This window comes from Drosophila hydei, unplaced genomic scaffold (genome assembly GCF_003285905.1).
Source record: "Drosophila hydei strain 15085-1641.00,03,60 unplaced genomic scaffold, DhydRS2 tig00008145-arrow-arrow-pilon, whole genome shotgun sequence".
Taxonomy (NCBI): domain Eukaryota; kingdom Metazoa; phylum Arthropoda; class Insecta; order Diptera; family Drosophilidae; genus Drosophila; species Drosophila hydei.
Genome location: NW_022045850.1, coordinates 412,909 through 432,501, shown reverse-complemented (window position 1 = coordinate 432,501; position 19,593 = coordinate 412,909). Strand labels below are relative to the sequence as shown.

Here is a 19,593-nt window from a genome sequence, read left to right as displayed (position 1 = left end):
TACGCGGAGAGACTTGCAGCGCATCCTAAACATCTCGCAAGCATTGCATCCTCTGGGTAACTTAGAATTAGTTAGAAGCAATAAGCGCAGAATTACTGACATATCTGCCCTCTCATTAGATAAGGCTTAGAGCTAGATGCGCTATAAAGTCTAAGACAATACTCAGCAACTAAATAAATAACAAAATGGAACGCTTGCCCTGCATTGTTGCTTGTGCATACATACATACAGATATATCAACATATATTTGAGAGTAATTTACAGAACGTAAAAAACAAAAATGGAGCATTGCAGAACCCTATCTGAAAATAGCGTCGGTTAAGCGCTCGAAGCGCACTGGCGTTGGAAGATTCAAAATCGCCAATACAAAAATACTAGAGTCGAAATACTTTTAATCGATAATGTGCAGCTGTTGTTCGCTCATCTCGAAGTAATAGCGATAGTCATAAAAATAAATACTAATCGTGAAATAGTATCGAAGCTACACGACTGATTGGTATCGTTCGCGAATGCCTTATCGGCAAATAAAATATAGCTAACTTACTACAATATTAAAATTAATAAATGTATTTGGAGTGCTACGTACGAAAACCAAGATATTTGCATATCCCCTAATTGCTTTATATATATCGAGTCAATAATTTTTGCAACCGTAATAAATTGAACTGTTTTAGTGAACTAGTTCAACGTTAAGCACAAACTCTAAGAAGCGATAATTTCATGAAAAAAATCTTACAAACGCAAAAATTAACGCAATAACAAATTTGTAATTTAAAATAGCAGCGAAAGAAAATGTGAGCATACTAAATGTACACAAAACAAAGCTCAGATTTACATTTCCGACATATTTGGGTGTAAGTATATACATACATCTAAATAAGTACGTATGTGTATTTGTAAAGGTATAACAATGAATGTACGCTAAGTAAATTCACATTATTTTGCACAGTTGAAATATCTTTAAAAATGCTATTTCATTATTTAAAATATGACGTATTTATATAGTAAGAAAATGTGCGATTACAATTATCTACTATATATACTTAGATATATATATATATATATATATATATATATATATATATATATATATATATATATACATATACATATACATATATATATGTTTATATACTAGCCATTATATTTTTCTGAATAATAAATATAAATGTGCGCATCAGCATACGTATGTATTTCAAGATTTGTTTGTAAGAGTGTAGAAGAAAGACAGGACTGAAGAGGTACAAAATGGACATTATTAACGATCAATCAAGGTAAGATATTATACATGTTTCACTTTTGATTTCAAAGTAAGAAAATATTTAACATATTTGTGCAATAAAATATTTTAAAACATAGCTTGTATGAAGAAAGGCAAGAGAAATATGCCCAAGTTAACTATTTTCATACTTTCTCCAATGCTTATATACAACATAGAAAATTAACAATAATGAAATGCTGTTTTTGCAATTCTTTAGGTATTCGCGATCTGATTTACTAGCTCTGCGTTATGAAGGAAGTTCACGTCAACGACCGAATTGTGCACATCGAGCTGATCTGCAGACGTTAAATTTTTGGAAAAATAATGGGCTTCAAACAAATGTAAGCAACAGCAGCAGCAATAGCTGTGGAAATAAGAGTGGGTTATCCCCAGAAAGGGAAAGTTCAAGTCTAACTAATGCCAATGGGCTTTTGAGTTCGAGACGAGCACTGCGAAATCGCGAACGTGCTCACAATTATTATCAACGTTTTACTTCTGGCGATCAAATTTCTGGAGAGGAATTACAACAGCAGACTAACTTAGCCTCAGCCAGTGGCAATCTGTGTGTCTCCACATACAAATCGCCCAATATAGATCACCGTAGTATATCCTCAGCGCATTTAATGCCAGCCTTTGTGAAAAAACGTTTTGTAGTTGAACAAACCGAAACGCAAAATGATGATGGAAATATGAAAGAAAATAGCTCAGCAGCTGCTGCGACGGGTCCTCAAAGCAGCCTTGAACTAAAAAGTCACAATCAAGTGCGTTCTATCAGCCGAGCTTCTGGTACAACTGCTGGTGCGTCAGCAGATTGGGAACGTGGTGAAAAACACTTAAGTTCTCCACATAATGAGCAATCGATGTCCCCGACTTCGTTCTTAGGTGGACGTCAGGCGGCGAGCAGCTTGAATGTACAGGAAAGACGTATTGGAAGTGGCCGCCTATTACCACGAAATGATAATTGGGAATATACAAAACACAAAGAAACAGATAATTTATTAAATAATCTTGATAAGGAACGACCACAAAATGGAAACCCAGCCAACCAGTATCAGCAACATCAGCCACAACAGCAGCGTCTGCGTACATCATCTGGAAAACACATCGATAATTTAGTAGATCGCGATCGCGATCGTGAGAGAGATCGTCGCAAACCAATGGATAATAATCGCGATCAAAACGATGGAAAGAAAAATGTTCAAACTGGACGCAGTCGCACTTCAAACAATAAAGATAAATTTAATTTCGGTGAATGTCACTCGGGCAATATGCAAAATCGTGGCAAACGCATGAATTTATATCAAGGACATGATAGACATGAGCCGGAATGGTTTAGTGCTGGACCTACATCACAGCATGAAACAATTGATTTGCATGGATTTGATGATTACGAAAGCGAAAATTCATCGGTAGAGTTGAAAAACATCAAAGATGATATTAACAAAGCATCAGATGTTAAGACAAATCATCCATCATCAAGAAGAAGTAGCATAGCCAGTTTAAATAATAACACAAATGATGTGGACGAACAACATGCTGCAACAAATAATAAACAAAACAATTATAATTCTAATTCAGTTCCAAAATCTGAAGTTGAATTCAATTTCGATGCCTATCTTAACATGGATCCAATGGATCATGCACTAATGGTATACCATCAATTTATCAAATATATTCTATCAATTGAAGTACATTTTCTATTTTTTAGGGAAACGACAGCGAGGTGCAAGGGGATGTCCAAAGTACATCGCGTTTCAGTCAATGGTTTGCATGCAAAGAGCCAACAAAAAACAACGATCACGTATTTATTGGAGACTCTGCTACAGTTGAAACGCAAGGTATTAAACCACATTTTGTAAACAAGAATCAGAATATCGTTTCTAATTTAAAAAAAAAAAACGGAATATTTGAGACACTGTAGCATATTCCCCAGTTATCCTTTGGGTAAGATGCTAGTCAAAAAAGAGGAATACTCGTTCCACCTCGCATCAGTATCCATCTAATTTGATGACTGCACCGAACCGTAGGCTGATCAAATATATCTACTATTTTAATCGTCTAAATCTCTTGGAGCTGGGAATTGGTTGTAGTGGTTTTTTGATAGTGTATGTAACAGGTGGCGTGGGACACCCTTTAAAGTGTTTTATATTATATCCGTATAACCTCGTAAGCCATGAAAGCTATACTTGAAATTCGAAATGCATATTCGTATATTTTTCTTAGGAATATACATCTAGAAAAGCGCTTAATTTTCCTTAGCGAAGCACGTCTATTCTTAATCAACAACGATTTTATCCTGGCCATCTGTCTGTCAGTCTGGCTCGAAAGATATGTAGCACGCAGAGTTAAGCTTGTAAATCGTCGATGACTTCTCTAATTTTCAAATCTGAATTTGTAAAATTTATTTCTAATTTCAGAAATTCCGAGTGTAAAAGAATTAGAAGCACAAATGAGAAAAGTTGATTTACGTCCGGAATATGATATAAATAAATCGCAGGCAAATGCACATCAACAACGACAAACAATGTATTCCGAGCAGAGAGATAAATCTGTTACCAGAGATACAGAAGGTTTTAAAAGACTTTTGCAACAATTGGGCTCACAGAGCAATTCTGAATTAACATACCCTATAACTGGGAATGTGACAGCAGTTCGCTGCGTTCCTCGTCATCAGCAGCAGCAGCAGCAGCAGCAGCAGCAGCAGCAGCAGCAGCAGCAGCAGCAGCAGCAGCAGCAGCAACAACAACAACAACAACAGCAGCAGCAACAACAACAGCAACAACAGCAGCAGCAACAACAACAACAACAACAACAACAGCAGCAGCACCACCACCACCACCACCAACACCAACAACAGCATCAACAACAGCAACAACAACAGCAGCAGCAGCAACAACAACAGCAGCAGCAGCAACAACAACAGCAACAACAGCAGCAGCAACAACAACAGCAGCATCCAAATCAAATTAGAGAAGATGATATTCATCTATATCAACAACAACAACGGCCTAAAAAGAATGATTCTTTGTCACATAGGCATATGGAGATGATGTCGCAAAATCAAATACATCCTCATGTTCATGAATTAAATATTTCCTTGCAAACGCATAAACGTATGGAGATTCAACAATTATTACAAGGTAAGATTTTAGATTGGTAGGTTTTCGATATTACTAAACATCTTGAATTTAATGTATTACTTTTATTTTTCAGGTGTTGCTCGAGGCGATGTTTCGGTTGAACTTTTAGAAAGGGAATTAAATAATCCGCATGGAACGCCTCAATCGAGAGAAATAATTTCAGCAGTACTTTTTGAGTACACCAGTTCTGGGCGTAATACTCTCCACCAGCAGCAACATCAACATCTAACGTATGCAAATGACACAAATTCTCAAAATATTGTGAAAAATAATCAATTCTTTAGCAAGAATGTGAGCCCTGATGGTATGTAACCAAATTTGTTGACTAAAAACCTTTCAATTAATATATGTAATATATTTAAATATGTTTAGATATATACCCACATCAAAACACAACGAGCCAAGGTCTCCATCAAAATCCCACACATACTAATTCACCGACCCCTTTAGCATTTACGCCAACATCGGTTTTAAGAAAAATGACAGCTGATAAGGAGACATCATCATCCACATTGAATAACAGTTCTACGTTCAATCAAGTGCAGCAGCAACAATATGCTCAGCAATATAAACTATCAGCGCCGCCACATCCAAAACTGGATAATCAGCGAATAGTACATAATATGTTGAATGAAACATCACCACCAAATCAGTTGCAACCTCGAATGATTTTGGGTGGCAATTACGCGATGCAGCATCAATTGAATACCAATAGTCCACAAAATTCACCAAAATTACCGCCGCAGATGTCGCAAAAGCAAAATCGATGGCCACCTGGAAATATGCAAATATCCACAGCAACATCACATGGTACAAAATCTTTCGGTAATTAAGTATATGGAAAAATTTTAGTAATCGACCTAAATTTATTTGAATTATTACTTTTTTCTTTTGTTCTAGGGCGTCCGATTTTAAAAGGAACTTTGAACTCGGGTTCACAAATGCCCGCAACATTTCTACTAAATAATGAGTTACAACAACAGATGCATCAACAAAAGTTAAAATCAATGCAAACACAAACAACGGCGGATACAATAAATAATGAGAGCATTCGCATTGGACTGTCTCCACTTCAAATTGTTCCATATAACGAAGGAATTACCTCCCAGTTGCAGCAACTTCAACAACAACATTTTATCCAACAGCAAAGATCGCAGACCCAACCCCAGTCACTGCCTGGGCATCTTTTATTGCATGGAGATTTACATCGTCAAAATAATTCAACAATACAATCAGTTTCTATGGCAGGTAATAATATCGTTCAGGTATTATGTAGGCATAACGTATATAAGATGTCTAATTATACACTTAGGTCCATCTCTAGCATGTGCAGTTCGGTTTAGTTTTCTATTATCGATAACTTTCATGCTTGCGCTTACTTGATTAAAATGATAGCGAACTTAATTAATTTACACTCGTCTCGATCATGTGTAGATCATGTGTTTAATGTATATTATACGACTTTGCCTTTGGTTGGTATCGAGAGTGCTTGATTGGAGGAAGTCTGATTTGTTGTGATTTTTTTATTATTAATATTTGTATTTTTAATGTATTTTTAGGTGGCCCCGATGGCAACGCCGACTCTGCATTGTCTGCAAATTTAATGAAAAACAATAACCTCAGACCGATCAACAACTATCATCAAAGAGACGAACGATTATCACCAACAACAAATCAATTGGCACAATGGTTTTCCCCAGAGTTACTTGCCAGAGCATCGGCTGGGAAATTGCCCCCTTTGAATATGAATCAGGCGCTCAGCTTGGAAGAATTCGAACGTAGCATGCAACATTCCTCAGCCACAGTGCTCAATTAAGACTTAAGCAAATATATCTATTTTAAAAGAGACTTAAATTAAAACTAAACTATAATTAGTTGAAATGATTTTTGTGTATTATTTTTAATAAAGCCCGTTTCTTTTAAACACAATTTTACAAATTCTCCTTTGTTCATTTGCGCAATGAAAATATTAACACAGTTTTTATATAAATTATGTTCATATACCATATGTAGCATACTACTACTTGTACACTCTGATATTTTTAAAGCATTTGAGATCCAATTTAATTCACAATATTTATAAATCGTAGATTGTATTGTAAAAATAAAACAAATCATTTTTCTGTATATACTAAAGAAGAGAAGAAAAAAAATAAAATGAAATATGTAAAAAATCTTCGTTTGGATGTATGCAGTTAAATGTATATACACTGCTTAACTTATAATTATTAATTTCTGACTGATTAATTGACTGAATCAAGAGTGTTTGATTCTGACTGACTGATTGATTGACATAGTGGTTGGATTGAATACCAAGCGATGGATTGATTGAATAACTGACTGATCAGCTTAGATTACTGCTTGCCTAACTACTAATACTAATTGATTGATTGATTGACAGAAAAGACAAAGTAAGTGCAAATCTAAACATTGCTGAAGTTGTTCAGAAGTTAATGACTGGATTATCAATCAATCAGAGACGCTTGAACACTTTCGATACCCCATGATGAAAACATTACATAAAAATAAAATAAAAAAAATAATTTGATATGGAAAATCGGTGTATGATATATGTACCATATTTATTTTTATCGAGTCCTAAGAAAGTTTCTTAAATACTAAATTTAAGTCTACTTAGCTACATTTGAAAATTAGTTGTGAAATAATAATTCGAATTCGAATATATCCTTGGGAATAAAACAATTGCTTAATAATATTTAACAATATTCGAATGTGCATGAGCAGTAATATATTTTGTCTATTTAGTTATTCGAATTGTCCTACCATATATATGAATTACTTTTTAACCTTGTTTGTAGGTGGGATAATCTGCCACTAATTCTAAATACTCGTCCAGAGCGACTAGAAACCGAAATTTAGATATACTAAAAATCTATTGGGAACTGGATCGAAATTACCTTGAATAAATTATACTCACAAATAGATATCGTTTTCATATCTCTATATATCGAAAAAATTTGTGACAATTGTTAAAAAAAGAAAAAATTGGAAAATGGCATAATTTAGTTTTGCAAAGTATTTGAAGACTGTGAGCATTGCGATAGAAGCTTAAATTTTAGGAATGCCTTGAGTTTGTTCACATATGCTTAGACCTTTATATGTATATATATCAAATCAATGATGAATGAATCTTATAATATTTGTTCTTTGTATTTATATATTTCAATTGAAAATACTTTAATTCATATTATATCTTCTTCTTCACTATTTTTTTCTTACTTCTCTTTAACAAACTATGCACAATATTATTTCTTCGAATTACATTACGTACTACATATAATTAATTACATATACTTGATAGCAGAGTTAGCGCAGGATATTGGATAATCTAAAACACTTAAGTGATATATTGTGTGTGTGTGTGTGGGTGTACGTGAGTGATTATGTGCGTGTGTATTGTTGTTCTATTTGAATCTTTACACACCATTTTTATATTTCTGAGAAATGCAACAATTTGATTTTTCGTCGAGTATACGCTCATTTCGTAAGCGTTTTGTATATAAATAAAGTAAATGTTTCAATAAAAGAAGCGTAAATATTTAGCCAACAATTGTATTAAAAACATTTACATACATATGCATATGCATTGTGTGTGGACAATACATGCATGCTTACATACATATGCAGAAGGCAGATTGAAAATAGGACTTCAGGGTATAATGCCTCATTGAGTTTATATATATCGATTCGTCGCTCTCGCAAGCCACAGAAGCTCGACTTGAAACTATTAACATTTCTTCGTCTTCGATGATAATCAATACGTTGATACCATTCTAATTTACTGCCAGGATATATACAGATATTGACTATCTCCCCCCTTTCTGGAACAATTTGAAACAGAAAAACGTAGACATCCATTTAGAGGTTCATCTATAACAGTTCATTTTCTATATTAAAGCCCATCTCACGTGCTATGATGATAAAAGTAGCTGTAAATGATTAAAATATTAGCACTGTGCATGGTTCAGAAAATCTTCCAGTGGTGCACCGACCTAGAGCCTTGTTACTAGTTTGTACGATGTTTTGGGAGTTCCCTTCGAGTGGAAGCTGTGGCATTCTGTCCTTGTGCCACGTCTACATATATGTGTTTGTGTGTATGTATGAGTGCTAGCACCTTCGCTAGTATTATAATATAAGAATTCTCATCTAATCTTCAATACCAATGCAGGCTGGATCCCCGATACCCAACCCGCAATCGCAATTCTCGGATGTGGAAGCACCATTGTTGTAGCATTCATCATTTGCATGAATGACAACGCTTTGATTTTGATCCAGATCGGAATTGGGATATTGAGACGCTCGCTCCGTCGCTGCCATAGTAATGGCACCGGCTCCGTCTCCGATCTCACCACCGACTCCAACTCCAACGCCGACACCATAGCTTGCGTCTCCATAGTTTAATCCAATTGGAGTTCGACTGTATCCGGAACTAGTTGGCAATCCCTGAGCACCTGCATTTGCACCTGCACCGGTTCCGGTTCCCGTTCCCGTTCCCGTTCCCGCTCCCGCTCCCGCTCCAGCGCCTGTTGTGGCCGAACGTCTGTACACAGTGCTATTCATTGTCAGCTTGCGGACATTTTTGTCAGGGTGAAAGACCAATATATACACCTTGGGCGAGTAAAGGCAGACTAGGGCAACCGAGGCACTCAAGCTAATCGAGATGCACAATGTAGTGATTTGGATCTGTAAAAACATGTTATAATATTCCAATTAATATTCAATTCGACATGTCTAGCATTATTCCTTATTTGTAATCCCATAACGAGTAGTGCTCAGATTACAGAATAATATTATATTCCATGTCTTCCATTTCTATGTCGCAGCATTTTCTGGAAATCACTGCGGGTATTCAGGTCTTGCCGAAAGGGCATAAAATCTAACCTGACATGATTATTAGTCATTTTTCAATCTTTTTGCTTAAGTCTCTCTGTCTCTCCATTGGATATTATATACTTCTATTGTCTATCTTATTAATTCTTTACTTTTTTATCTTCGTTTTAATTAATTTTAAATGATTATTGTGTAGTTATTTATAATTAGTTTTCAGACTCTATGTCAGAATTTTGTTAAGTCCATAGTCCAATAATATCACTAAGTATATATGTGGCTGTGGTCTGGGAATAGCTGGCTCCCATCATCCGACCCCAACTTTTTAAAATTAAGTAAAAAGTATTAAGTTTATATATATACGGTTTTTTTTGGATCTGCAAAAAAAAAAAAAACAAAACAAAAACTGTAAATAAATAATATTTAATTAAAAATTGAAAAGAAAATAATAATACATATTAAAAAAGTAAGAAAGCTCTGGTCGGGGTGCCCGACTAGCAGATACCATGAACCCAGTCCCAATACTTTGTATGGAGTCTTAACAAAAACACATTTGAGCCTACATTATCTACGCAAGTCTACCAACCCCGTGACTTCACAACTAGGAATAAAAGACAAAACGAACTACCCGTTCGCCGCACGGTTCGACCCATGACTCGGCGTTTACAGAGCCAACTGGCAACTCAAGCACAATTCAATCACAATTTTGATTCTTGGAATAGCGAATTCATGCATTCGCCGGACAGACAGACGGACAGGGATCAATCGACTCGACTTGTACTGTTCAAGAATATATAATTTATGGGGTCTACTACGCAGCATACATTTGCACAAAACCATTATACCCTGATTTCCCATTTGAATGGGTTCAGGGAATACAAGGAAATATTCTATGCAGTCAAGAACAAATAAATTGGAAACAAATTGTCAAATTTATTGTGATATAAATAGCAAAGTCAAAGTCTTCAATCTTATTGAGATTGCTGTAATTCCTTCTGTTGAGTTAGTTTTAGTGAGAGGCTGAGAGCCTATCCAACTGAGTTAGAGAGAGAGAGAGAGAACGTGGCTAGAATCGCGTCTAAAGTGGAAGGCAGGAAATCGTTTTTCGGAACGTCACAAAACAATTCAATTAGATAAAATTGACACAGCACCGAGATATATATATACATGTATGTATGTATATTCGCAATACGGTTTGGTCCATCTGTTCGTATGTCTGAACCTGTCTGTCTTGGAACCTCTAATAGCTAAACTTCCATAGCACGCGCGGATCAAGTTCGTTTACACGAAATCGATTAAAACCCTTATTATACGATTACGAAATGAAAGAACAGAATTTACTGTTTAATATAGGAATACTAAGTCAAATTAAAATTGAAATTGAATCAGTTGTTGCAGCGGCGCAGTTGGCTGCGGCGATAGGTATGTCGTCAAACTAAGTATTGCGGAAGAGTCTGGTTCAGTGTTATAAAAAACCAGTCTAATAGGTGAATCAAAAAGCAGTAGCAATACATTTAATGCTATTTTTATTGCTTCCAAAACGTATTTAATGACAAATTCGAATAGTATGTATGATGCTAAGCGGAAGTACTTTATTCGTTTTGCGTGAGTAATGCTTATTTAGATTAATCTTTCGGGCAATGCTACACATATACCTTTCATCAAATCATTATAGAGAGTTTTAGATACAATGGTGTGGACTGATAGTATATTTATTTCCAATACTATTAAATATTGTAAGTTACCCTTGATAGAATGTGAATGTTATATTAAATTTAATATTAATATATACTCTTGATCTTCGTCTGTTCGTCTCTTTAAGCCACAAAATTCAATATTTAAGAGAGTGTGTGTGCATGTGTAGGTTGGTATGCATGTATGAGAGAAGCATAGAATGAAAGTAATAGTCGGGCACTCCCGACTAAAGGCTTGTTTTCTGTTTAATTTTTTTACCATTAAGAAGGAAATCTTTATATTATTTTCATGTAATAAATATATAAATAATTCAATTAAATTGTAATAAGTTTATATTGGGCTGTCTTACCTCGTAGGAGTTACCAGTACCGAAGTAAATTGGTACAAAAGCGAGCCAAATTATACATGTGGTATACATTGTAAACCCAATGAATTTGGATTCGTTAAAATTTTCTGGTATTTTACGCGTCTTTATGGCGTAAACTGTGCAAATTGTAATGAGTATCATATTGTATAGCTGAGAGAAGAGGAACGACATATCCTGTATTTTGCATTTCAAGATCACCTCGGTGCGGTCAGGATAGTAAAATCGAGTTCCCGGTGGTTCCACAATCATCCAAATCATTGTAATCAAAACTTGTATTGCTACGTGAAATACAAATAAAAAACATTAACTGGATTGAACTCGTTTCAACTTGTCCCATCTCATCTCATCCCAATGACAATCTGAAACTGAATCTGAATCTCAATCTCTTTCTCATCTCAAACTTATCTCATCTCATCTCATAAAATCTATTCAAATCTATTATAATCAAATCAAATCAAATCAAATCTAATCTAATCTAATCTAATCTAATCTAATCTAATATAATCTAATCTAATCTAATCTCATCTAATCTCATCTCATCTCATCTCATCTCATCTCATCTCATCTCATCTCATCTCATCTCATCTCATCTCATCTCATCTCATCTCATCTCATCTCATCTCATCTCATCTCATCTCATCTCATCTCATCTCATCTCATCTCATCTCATCTCATCTTATCTCATCTCATCTCATCTCATCTCATCTCATCTCATCTCATCTCATCATCTCATCTCAATCTCAATTTCAAATGCATCCTATCTCGTCTTATCTTCCCTTATTTATTTATACGTACCGATCAGGGATGTTGTTATCACAACTTGAGACTGGGGACTGATATATTTGAGACGCTGCGCCGATTTGGATGCGGAATGAAATATGCGAGATATGCGATTGGTTTTTGTTAGAAGAGCACTATAAATAATGGAAAATCCGACTCCAATGCCAAATCTTTGTAAAATGCAGGATCCTATGGTTGGCTTAGCGATTAAGGCAAATGTATTGCAGTAACAGACCAGTATTCCGAATAGAAGCGTATAGCTGAGCTCTCGTCCGGATGCACGCACTAGAGGCGTATCATGATTCCTTGCAAATAGCACAATAACTATTATCGTCATCGTAATGCCAAAAATGGCAATTGCCAATGGAACAAGTGCAAATAACGAATTCCATCGCATGTATTCTATATTGAGCGCAAAGCAGGATAACTTATCGGGATATGGCCAAAATCCCGGTCCGCAATCCCTACACGTTAGCTCATCATACACGTATTCATACGATTCACAGCTATCGCAGATCCAGCAGCAAGTATCCCCCTGTGTTCAAATATATTCAAGAATAAACTCTAAAGGCCAATAAGACACAACAATTGGTTCTACCTGTTGTTTTTTTATCATCCCAGCCTCGCAAGGCAAGGAACATGCTGAGGTTGGCATCTCGTTTGCCTTGTTCCACACGACGGAATCCAAATTAAGTTCAAGATAATTGAACCATTTACCAATCACCTGCAATAAATAATCAATCATTTGCATCCTACACATTATAACTGTTACTGATTACCGGATACCCTGAATACTTCGAGGCGGGGATATTCCAATCATTCTACAATTCCTTCATACATACCTTGGAAGCAACACATGCACACATACATAAAATGTTTGTGTGGCACAGGTAAAATGCGTTCGCTGAACGCTGCTTGGCATGTGCTTTTGCAAGTTGGCCAAACGTCCTGTGTTACTTAATGGATTTTAATTAAATTTTCAGTATGTGATCTACATGTTCCATTGGGAATTAGTAAAAATTCAAACTTTGGAGCTGGTTTCCAAAACATAACAATACAACTAATAAAAAATTTGACGGCTGTAGCTCTTTCCATTTTCAATGGGATCAGGGTATAAAAAGAAATGGTCAGTTGAGCGCTACCGACTGCATTATACCCATTCATGGTCTAAGCGCTTCTAGCTTCAAAACTTTTGAGGATATGTTTTTCCGATTTTCCACGTCCCTGATTGGCGTAGATATACCCGCTACAACTTTTTGATCTTGGATTGTCAACGTATATACATATATGTTCTTAATTTCAAGTCTCTAGCACCTTACCTATATCCGATTTAGTATTTATTTTATTAGTGGGCGTATCGGAAAAATCTTAACACGTTAGCAGAAGAGGTACGAGTACAAGTCAAGCGTCGAAATAGCTGGCGCGCATACAGGCAGATGGACGGACGGCCAGCCGGACGGATATCAAGGCGGACATTGCACAGAACTAATATACTTTTTTCAGAAGAAAGAGTCAACTATACCTTATACTGATATCCGGAAGAGTTATCGAGGCGTTGATAATTTAGAATATCATATCTAGCCAAGCCGTCGCCTTGACGGTCAAACTTCACTTCACTGCCGGCTAAATCTGAAGGGAGAGAGAGAGAGAGGGAGAGAGAAAGAGAGAGAGAGAGGGTTAAATGGTGAATGAAAGGTGGTAACTTGTTTGGATATGTAAGCCCCATATATACTGTACCTACAAATGACACATTCAACAAGTAATTGTTATAAAAGTCCTTTCCATCGTAGCTGGCCATATTTGGGCACGCCTGCGATTTGCGATCCGCTGGCTTACGAAACCACACGGTTTCGCTATGCTGATGATGGTGCGGTCCCATAGATTGATCATTCTGGGTGCACAAATCGCTGTGCAAATTATGAAGGGCATGGGCAAACGCGTAAACAGCATCTACAACGAATTGAGTTTTCGATTCCTGTTCGTACCTATATTGAGAAGAAATACATATTTTCCATTATGAAAATATGAGAAGAAATAAATGGTTCTCTATGTCGGATACAGATACTCCGAGCCTCATATGCAAAGTTTTAACTTATAGATTCTGTGTCATGTGTGCATAGGTGACAAAAGTGATCTTCAAATTACAATTCTTATATTTAATTATTAACGCATGTTAAATTTAACCCGCACTCTATTTTATATTAATTTAATTATGTTTTATTATGCACTGAACCCTTTGAAAATGGCAAGCAACGTCAAGGGTACGCATTCTTCCTATACAAGAGCACACATATATTGATGTTGCTTCGAATCTTGGTATCGTTATGTCGATTTTTATTTGTTTTTTTAATACTCTACACAAACTACGGAAAATATTAAAAACTGAGATAAGACGGGGATCAGGGCAGCTCCTAGTCGGGCACCCCGACTAGAGCTTTCCTACTTTTAAAATCAAGGTATAAGGTATAAGTGTTATTTTAAATAATGCTTAATTTCTGTTTTATTTTAATTTTATTTCTTTGCTCATAAACGATTGAAATGAATTTGAAAAGTTTTTTTCAAGTAAATTATAGTTTGATTTTAATTTGTTTAATTTAAATGTAATTAAAACTTTATTTATTTAGATATTTGTATCAATAATTTAATAAAAAAAATTATATTCATTTAAGTAAAATCAGTATTTAACTTTAGTAAATTATATTTCATTTAAATTATAAAATCTTAAATGGAATAGTTTTTATATTATTTAAGTTATAAAATATTTATTAAATTTAGTTGATTCAAGTTTTAAAATTTGTTTTTCATTAATTTAATTTTTAAATTTTTGTTTTTTGTAACTCAGTCAACGAAACTTTGGTTTTATTTATACAACGGTCGGATCGACTAGCGAATAATGAAAGAAAATACCTTTGTAAAAATCTACATCTGAACAGAACTTACCCAACTTTATCAGATAGTCTAAAAGTGTCATCACAAACAAGCTTATCCTTGTCGATGGTGTTATCTCCTTTATGGGTAATGTCATTATCGGAGCTGGGTAATACACAATTGAAAGTGTCCTCCCAGTATTCGGCAAACCAGGGATTACGCTTATTCGAACTGGGCGTCAATTGCATCATATATCTGTCGAAATCCTCAATTATTTCCGATTGTAGTTCCACAGTTATGGCGCCTTCGGCGATATCCTCTAAGCCTTCCAGCAGCTTCTGCTGCTTACCCCAGCCATCGCTGGCCACCCAGTGGAAGGGCTGAGATAAATTAGCGCGCTTTGCTGCCAGAAGGATGCGTCTGGCATCCTCGGCGCGTGTAAAAAGGATAACGCCACGAGCATTTGGCTTCTTCAAGAGTTTACCAATGATGGCATCAAAGACCTTGTCATCGGCTGCGCTCGGCACTTTCTCGGCGGCAGCAATGCAAACGTGTCTTTCGGTGGCCTCCTTGTGGAAGGCTTCTATGCCATATTCACCATAGGAGCCCTCGGAATGTATGGTCGATACATATGACCAATTAAAGTTTTTTATAATATCCACCAGAGCAACAGATTGAAAAGTGTCTGGCGGCACGGTACGTGCAAATAAATCAAATCTGGATTTATCCGATAAAGTTTTAGCGGTCGACGCCGGTGATATTTGCGGTATATGAAAGAGTCGCAATAGATTGGCCACTTGAAGCGATACGGAACTATACGAGCCGCCAATAACACCAAACACGGGGCCAGACGTTGCATTCTTTCTCAATTGGGGTATCGATGTATCGGAGCATTCAAACACAGATGTATCCAAATTGTTGAGTGATGCTCGGACAAATTGCAGCGATTGGTTTAGGGCATACGTATCCCGGGAGCAGGTATCTAGTATATGCACGCCTATTGTGATGCCGGGCAATATATTTGTATCGTTATTAACGCGATCGATAGCATATAGCATCGCCTCCAAGCGCTGAACACCACGATTATAGACTTTTGGACCGCAAGGCGGTGCACCTTCTCCTTTCTCGTGTACCGGAAATAGTCCACCTAGTATTATATCACCTGGCAATGATACCGACACAGTGTCCTGCACTGGCGTTGAGCCGGCTATAACCAATTGGGATAGCCAACAGGTGGCTAACATGAGCATAATTCCAATAGGCGCATCCCACACATTCGACTTCATCTTAAACACTTCGCACATAATTGCTCGACTGATACCCTGGTTCTCTATTCAGCTCTACTAAGAATGTCATTTGCATTATATATGCCACATATACTATATACATATATACATACCTTGTTTTCTGCCTTAGTGCAGGCGTATTCGCTCAACCCAAATCATCTGAAATTATTATTGATAATAATTACTTTTCTTTTCTTATATGTTTAAAACAAACATTTTCGACTGCATAATACTCTACTTGATTTCGATTCAACGGCTATTTGCTGCACTTTTTTACTTACTATTATATACAACTATTTTTAGTATTCAACATTTATTTATTACATTGGCTCTTCTCGACAATTTCTACTGGTACTCTAATATGCGGTATATTTTAATAGATTCATCAATGCATTAAAACATTGCATGATTTCGATATATACATACATAAGTATAAGCTGCTTGTCTTTAGGTTTAGATTTTTTTTTTTGGATTTGCAATCCTAATATGTGAGCTCTCTGACAAAAGATTAAGCTCGATAAATGAACCGGTATATTTGTATGCTATATTGTTCAGTCGAAAAAACTTTCACTTATTTTGCGCCATCAGGATAGCTCCCCCAAATTCAATTATGAATATGTCGCTCAATTTTTGTTTATCATCTTTTTATTTATCTTCTTTACGAAAAAAATTACAGAGACGAAATTTAGAGCTATCTTTAAGGGAAAATTTCATTGGTACTAAGTGGTAAGACGTAAAGACGCTCGACACTAAAAGAATTCTCCAACTCACACTATTTGTTTGTAGGAAGAAGCTGTCGTAAGCCATGTTTTTTAAAGGTCTAATGAATTATTTCAAAAGCTGAAGACTTGCAGAAACTAAAGCCAATAATATATCTCCACTTAATAAGCTTCGGAGCAAAGCTCACCCAAATATTGCACAAGTGCATATGACTCAGTAATCCCAGTTCATGTACTTATTTGCTCAGATCAAAAAATGTACATTAATGGGCTTCCCGCATGGGCTTAACCGTTAGTATTGTGCTCTCCGTATAGAGGAGCATCAGTTGGACCGCTTGGACAATCGACATGGGACATGGGAAACCATCTCTTACCTATCTATAACACCTGTAATTGCAGTTTTAAATTTTGCATATTATGGCGAAGTCATATATTGACGTGTTAGAAACAGCTTTTATCCTCTTCGAAAAGTTATTTGAGAATATGAACTGACATTTCCAGCACAACAATGTGCCAATCCCATCTGCTAGGTATATTAAATCAGATTAAGACCCAAAATGTCAAGATCCTTTTATAGCCCTTATATTGCCTCCACGTAAATATCATCGGGAATATCTGAAAATTGTTGGCTGATAAGGTATATGACCCGGAAAACAATATAATATAAAAACAAAATTAATTAAAAGCATTAAGCTAGCTTAGTTAACGGTTTCATTCAATTACAAATGGAGTGCCATCCAGTTCTAATTTTCGTTAAAATATCTCATATTTTAAAAATAAACATAAAACAAATTTTTTTAAAAATCCTGATTTTCCATTTTCATTGGAATCAGGGTATAACGAGCAGTCAAACATACACATGCATGTGCATAATAAGATATATTTGACAAAATTGTAACTAATTGAATAGTGAAATGCTAAATGTCGAAATATTCACACTGATGGTTACTTATTCTTCGCAGATGGCCATTAGTAAGAGTTTGCAGAAAATCGCTCTCAGCTTATTAAGAGAAAGCCCGCGAGAGCGCGAGGGAGTAAGCAGTAAGAGAGAAAGAGGGAGATGCCAACTATTAAAAGAGCATAACAGTTGGGGATACTTTTGACACAAGCACAAAAAGTTTTTGTGAGCTTACAGCGACGCTGCACAAGCACACTGTGTGTGTGTTAGTATGTTACATGGGAAGAAAATAACAATGTCGACCCAGAAAAAGCTTCGATGCAAGAACTTTACCAGAAGTACCAAGGAAGAATGGTTCTACCGATGATGGCAATGCGCAAAGCAGCGAAAGCAGCAACAGCAACGGAACCGTATGTATATATATATGTATATATATATATATATATATATATATATATATATATATATATATATATATGTATATATATATATATATATATATATATATCTTAGTACATATAACTTCAGCAATAAATGTATGTACGTACGTCTATTATATAGATGTAATAGATGTACGTATGTAGGTACAAAAGACTTGTTTAACTTGCGGAGCTAATGGCAGCTAATGCTAATGCTAATAAAATAATATAATATATTTAAATACAGGTATGTATATATATATATATATATATATATATATATATATATATATATATATATATATATATATATATATATATATATTTATACAAGTATATTAAAGAATATATGTATGTATGTTGTGTATGTGATTTCTTTTTTTCTGGTTCATGGTTCCCGTAATTCATGTGCCACGGTGCTGTTACTGTGTGAGTGTTAAGGTACACATGCATGCATGTATCAAATGTATCAAAGTACATGCACAGTTATCTGTGCGTAAAGTATTGTATATGCACCATTCACACATATGCATATGTACATATATATACAAGTATCTATGATATATATATAATATAAATATATATATATATATATATACATATATATATATATATATATATATATATATATGCTATTGGTACGTAATTGAACTGGACAAACTTAAATTAAAACTTAAATTAAAATTATGGATAACGCACTAAGTACTTACCGTTATTAAAATTTCCCTTCTTGTACGTCACATATATCTATATATGTATGTGTATGTGTACATGTACGAATGTTACACATGTAGTTCTTCGCTTAAAGGCGTTTGAATTCACTTTATTAATAAATTTTCTTTTCAGTTGACACTTATCATAAAACCGAGCGAAAAGCACATACATCTGTCCATGGCATTAACAGTAGATAAACTGATTTACTTATGATAAGCCCAAAACAGTTCTTGTACAAGCAGCAACAGCAGCAGCAGAAGAAGCAGTGGCAGCAGCATCAGCAGCGACCACGACAGCAACACAACAACAATAATAGGAGCCGCTGTGGTAGCATCGTGGCTAAGAACAGTATCAATCAGCAGGAGCGTCACCAGCAGCAGCAACAGCAGCAGCAGCAGACGCAGAAGCAGCAGCAGCAGAAGCAGCAGCACCAGAAGCAGCAGAAACAGCAGCAGCGCCACCACCACCAGCAACGATACCTACAGCAGCCATCTAACTGTCCATCTCTCCTTGAATACTCAATTTAGGAAGCACGAGCAACACTACAGCAGCAATGGCCGCCGACATAGATCTCAAAGAGTACATTACATTTAAAAAA

General features: G+C 35.6%; 2 protein-coding genes across 7 annotated transcripts; one reads left to right on the top strand and one right to left on the bottom strand.

Moving 5' to 3' along the window:
• The first annotated feature begins 497 nt into the window (after positions 1–497).
• Positions 498–6,330, top strand: LOC111597923 (homeobox protein 5). Its single transcript, XM_030225845.1, has 10 exons — positions 498–854; positions 1,182–1,274; positions 1,479–2,910; positions 2,970–3,099; positions 3,679–3,989; positions 4,155–4,401; positions 4,475–4,705; positions 4,774–5,226; positions 5,302–5,649; positions 5,961–6,330. The coding sequence occupies exons 2-10, from the start codon at positions 1,249–1,251 to the stop codon at positions 6,215–6,217; spliced, it is 3,435 nt and encodes a 1,144-aa protein (XP_030081705.1). The 5' UTR covers positions 498–854; positions 1,182–1,248; the 3' UTR covers positions 6,218–6,330.
• A 1,295-nt stretch (positions 6,331–7,625) lies between these two features.
• Positions 7,626–19,548, bottom strand: LOC111597961 (metabotropic glutamate receptor). Of its 6 annotated transcripts, XR_002751358.2 has the most exons (11): positions 19,479–19,548; positions 18,992–19,082; positions 16,359–16,404; positions 15,032–16,299; positions 13,829–14,076; positions 13,614–13,720; positions 12,690–12,815; positions 12,107–12,626; positions 11,294–11,589; positions 8,415–9,105; positions 7,626–8,351 (listed from the first exon to the last, which is right to left on the bottom strand). XR_002751358.2 is itself a non-coding variant. In XM_023312956.2 (10 exons), the coding sequence occupies exons 3-10, from the start codon at positions 16,261–16,263 to the stop codon at positions 9,069–9,071; spliced, it is 2,580 nt and encodes an 859-aa protein (XP_023168724.1). In that variant the 5' UTR covers positions 16,264–16,299; positions 16,359–16,404; positions 18,992–19,144; the 3' UTR covers positions 8,995–9,068. The 6 variants fall into 6 exon arrangements, 3 of the variants coding, with proteins under 3 accessions (XP_023168697.2, XP_023168724.1, XP_023168717.1); XR_002751359.2 differs by lacking the exon at positions 19,479–19,548 and having other exon boundaries at positions 15,032–16,302; positions 18,992–19,144; XR_002751360.2 differs by lacking the exon at positions 19,479–19,548 and having other exon boundaries at positions 11,510–11,589; positions 18,992–19,144.
• Between the last annotated feature and the right edge of the window lie 45 nt (positions 19,549–19,593).

Bases quoted from the DNA above. Each gene is read 5' to 3' on its own strand.
- LOC111597923 (XM_030225845.1), top strand. From the start codon at position 1,249: ATGGACATTATTAACGATCAATCAAG. The intron at 3,100-3,678 runs GTATTAAACCAC...TTCTAATTTCAG, and splicing joins TGCTACAGTTGAAACGCAAG to AAATTCCGAGTGTAAAAGAA. The intron at 4,402-4,474 runs GTAAGATTTTAG...TTTATTTTTCAG, and splicing joins GATTCAACAATTATTACAAG to GTGTTGCTCGAGGCGATGTT.
- LOC111597961 (XM_023312929.2), bottom strand. From the start codon at position 16,263: ATGTGCGAAGTGTTTAAGATGAAGTCGAATGTGTGGGATGCGCCTATT. The intron at 14,077-15,031 runs GTAAGTTCTGTT...TTCTCAATATAG, and splicing joins AGACTATCTGATAAAGTTGG to GTACGAACAGGAATCGAAAA. The intron at 9,106-11,293 runs GTAAGACAGCCC...ATGTTTTTACAG, and splicing joins GTACTGGTAACTCCTACGAG to ATCCAAATCACTACATTGTG.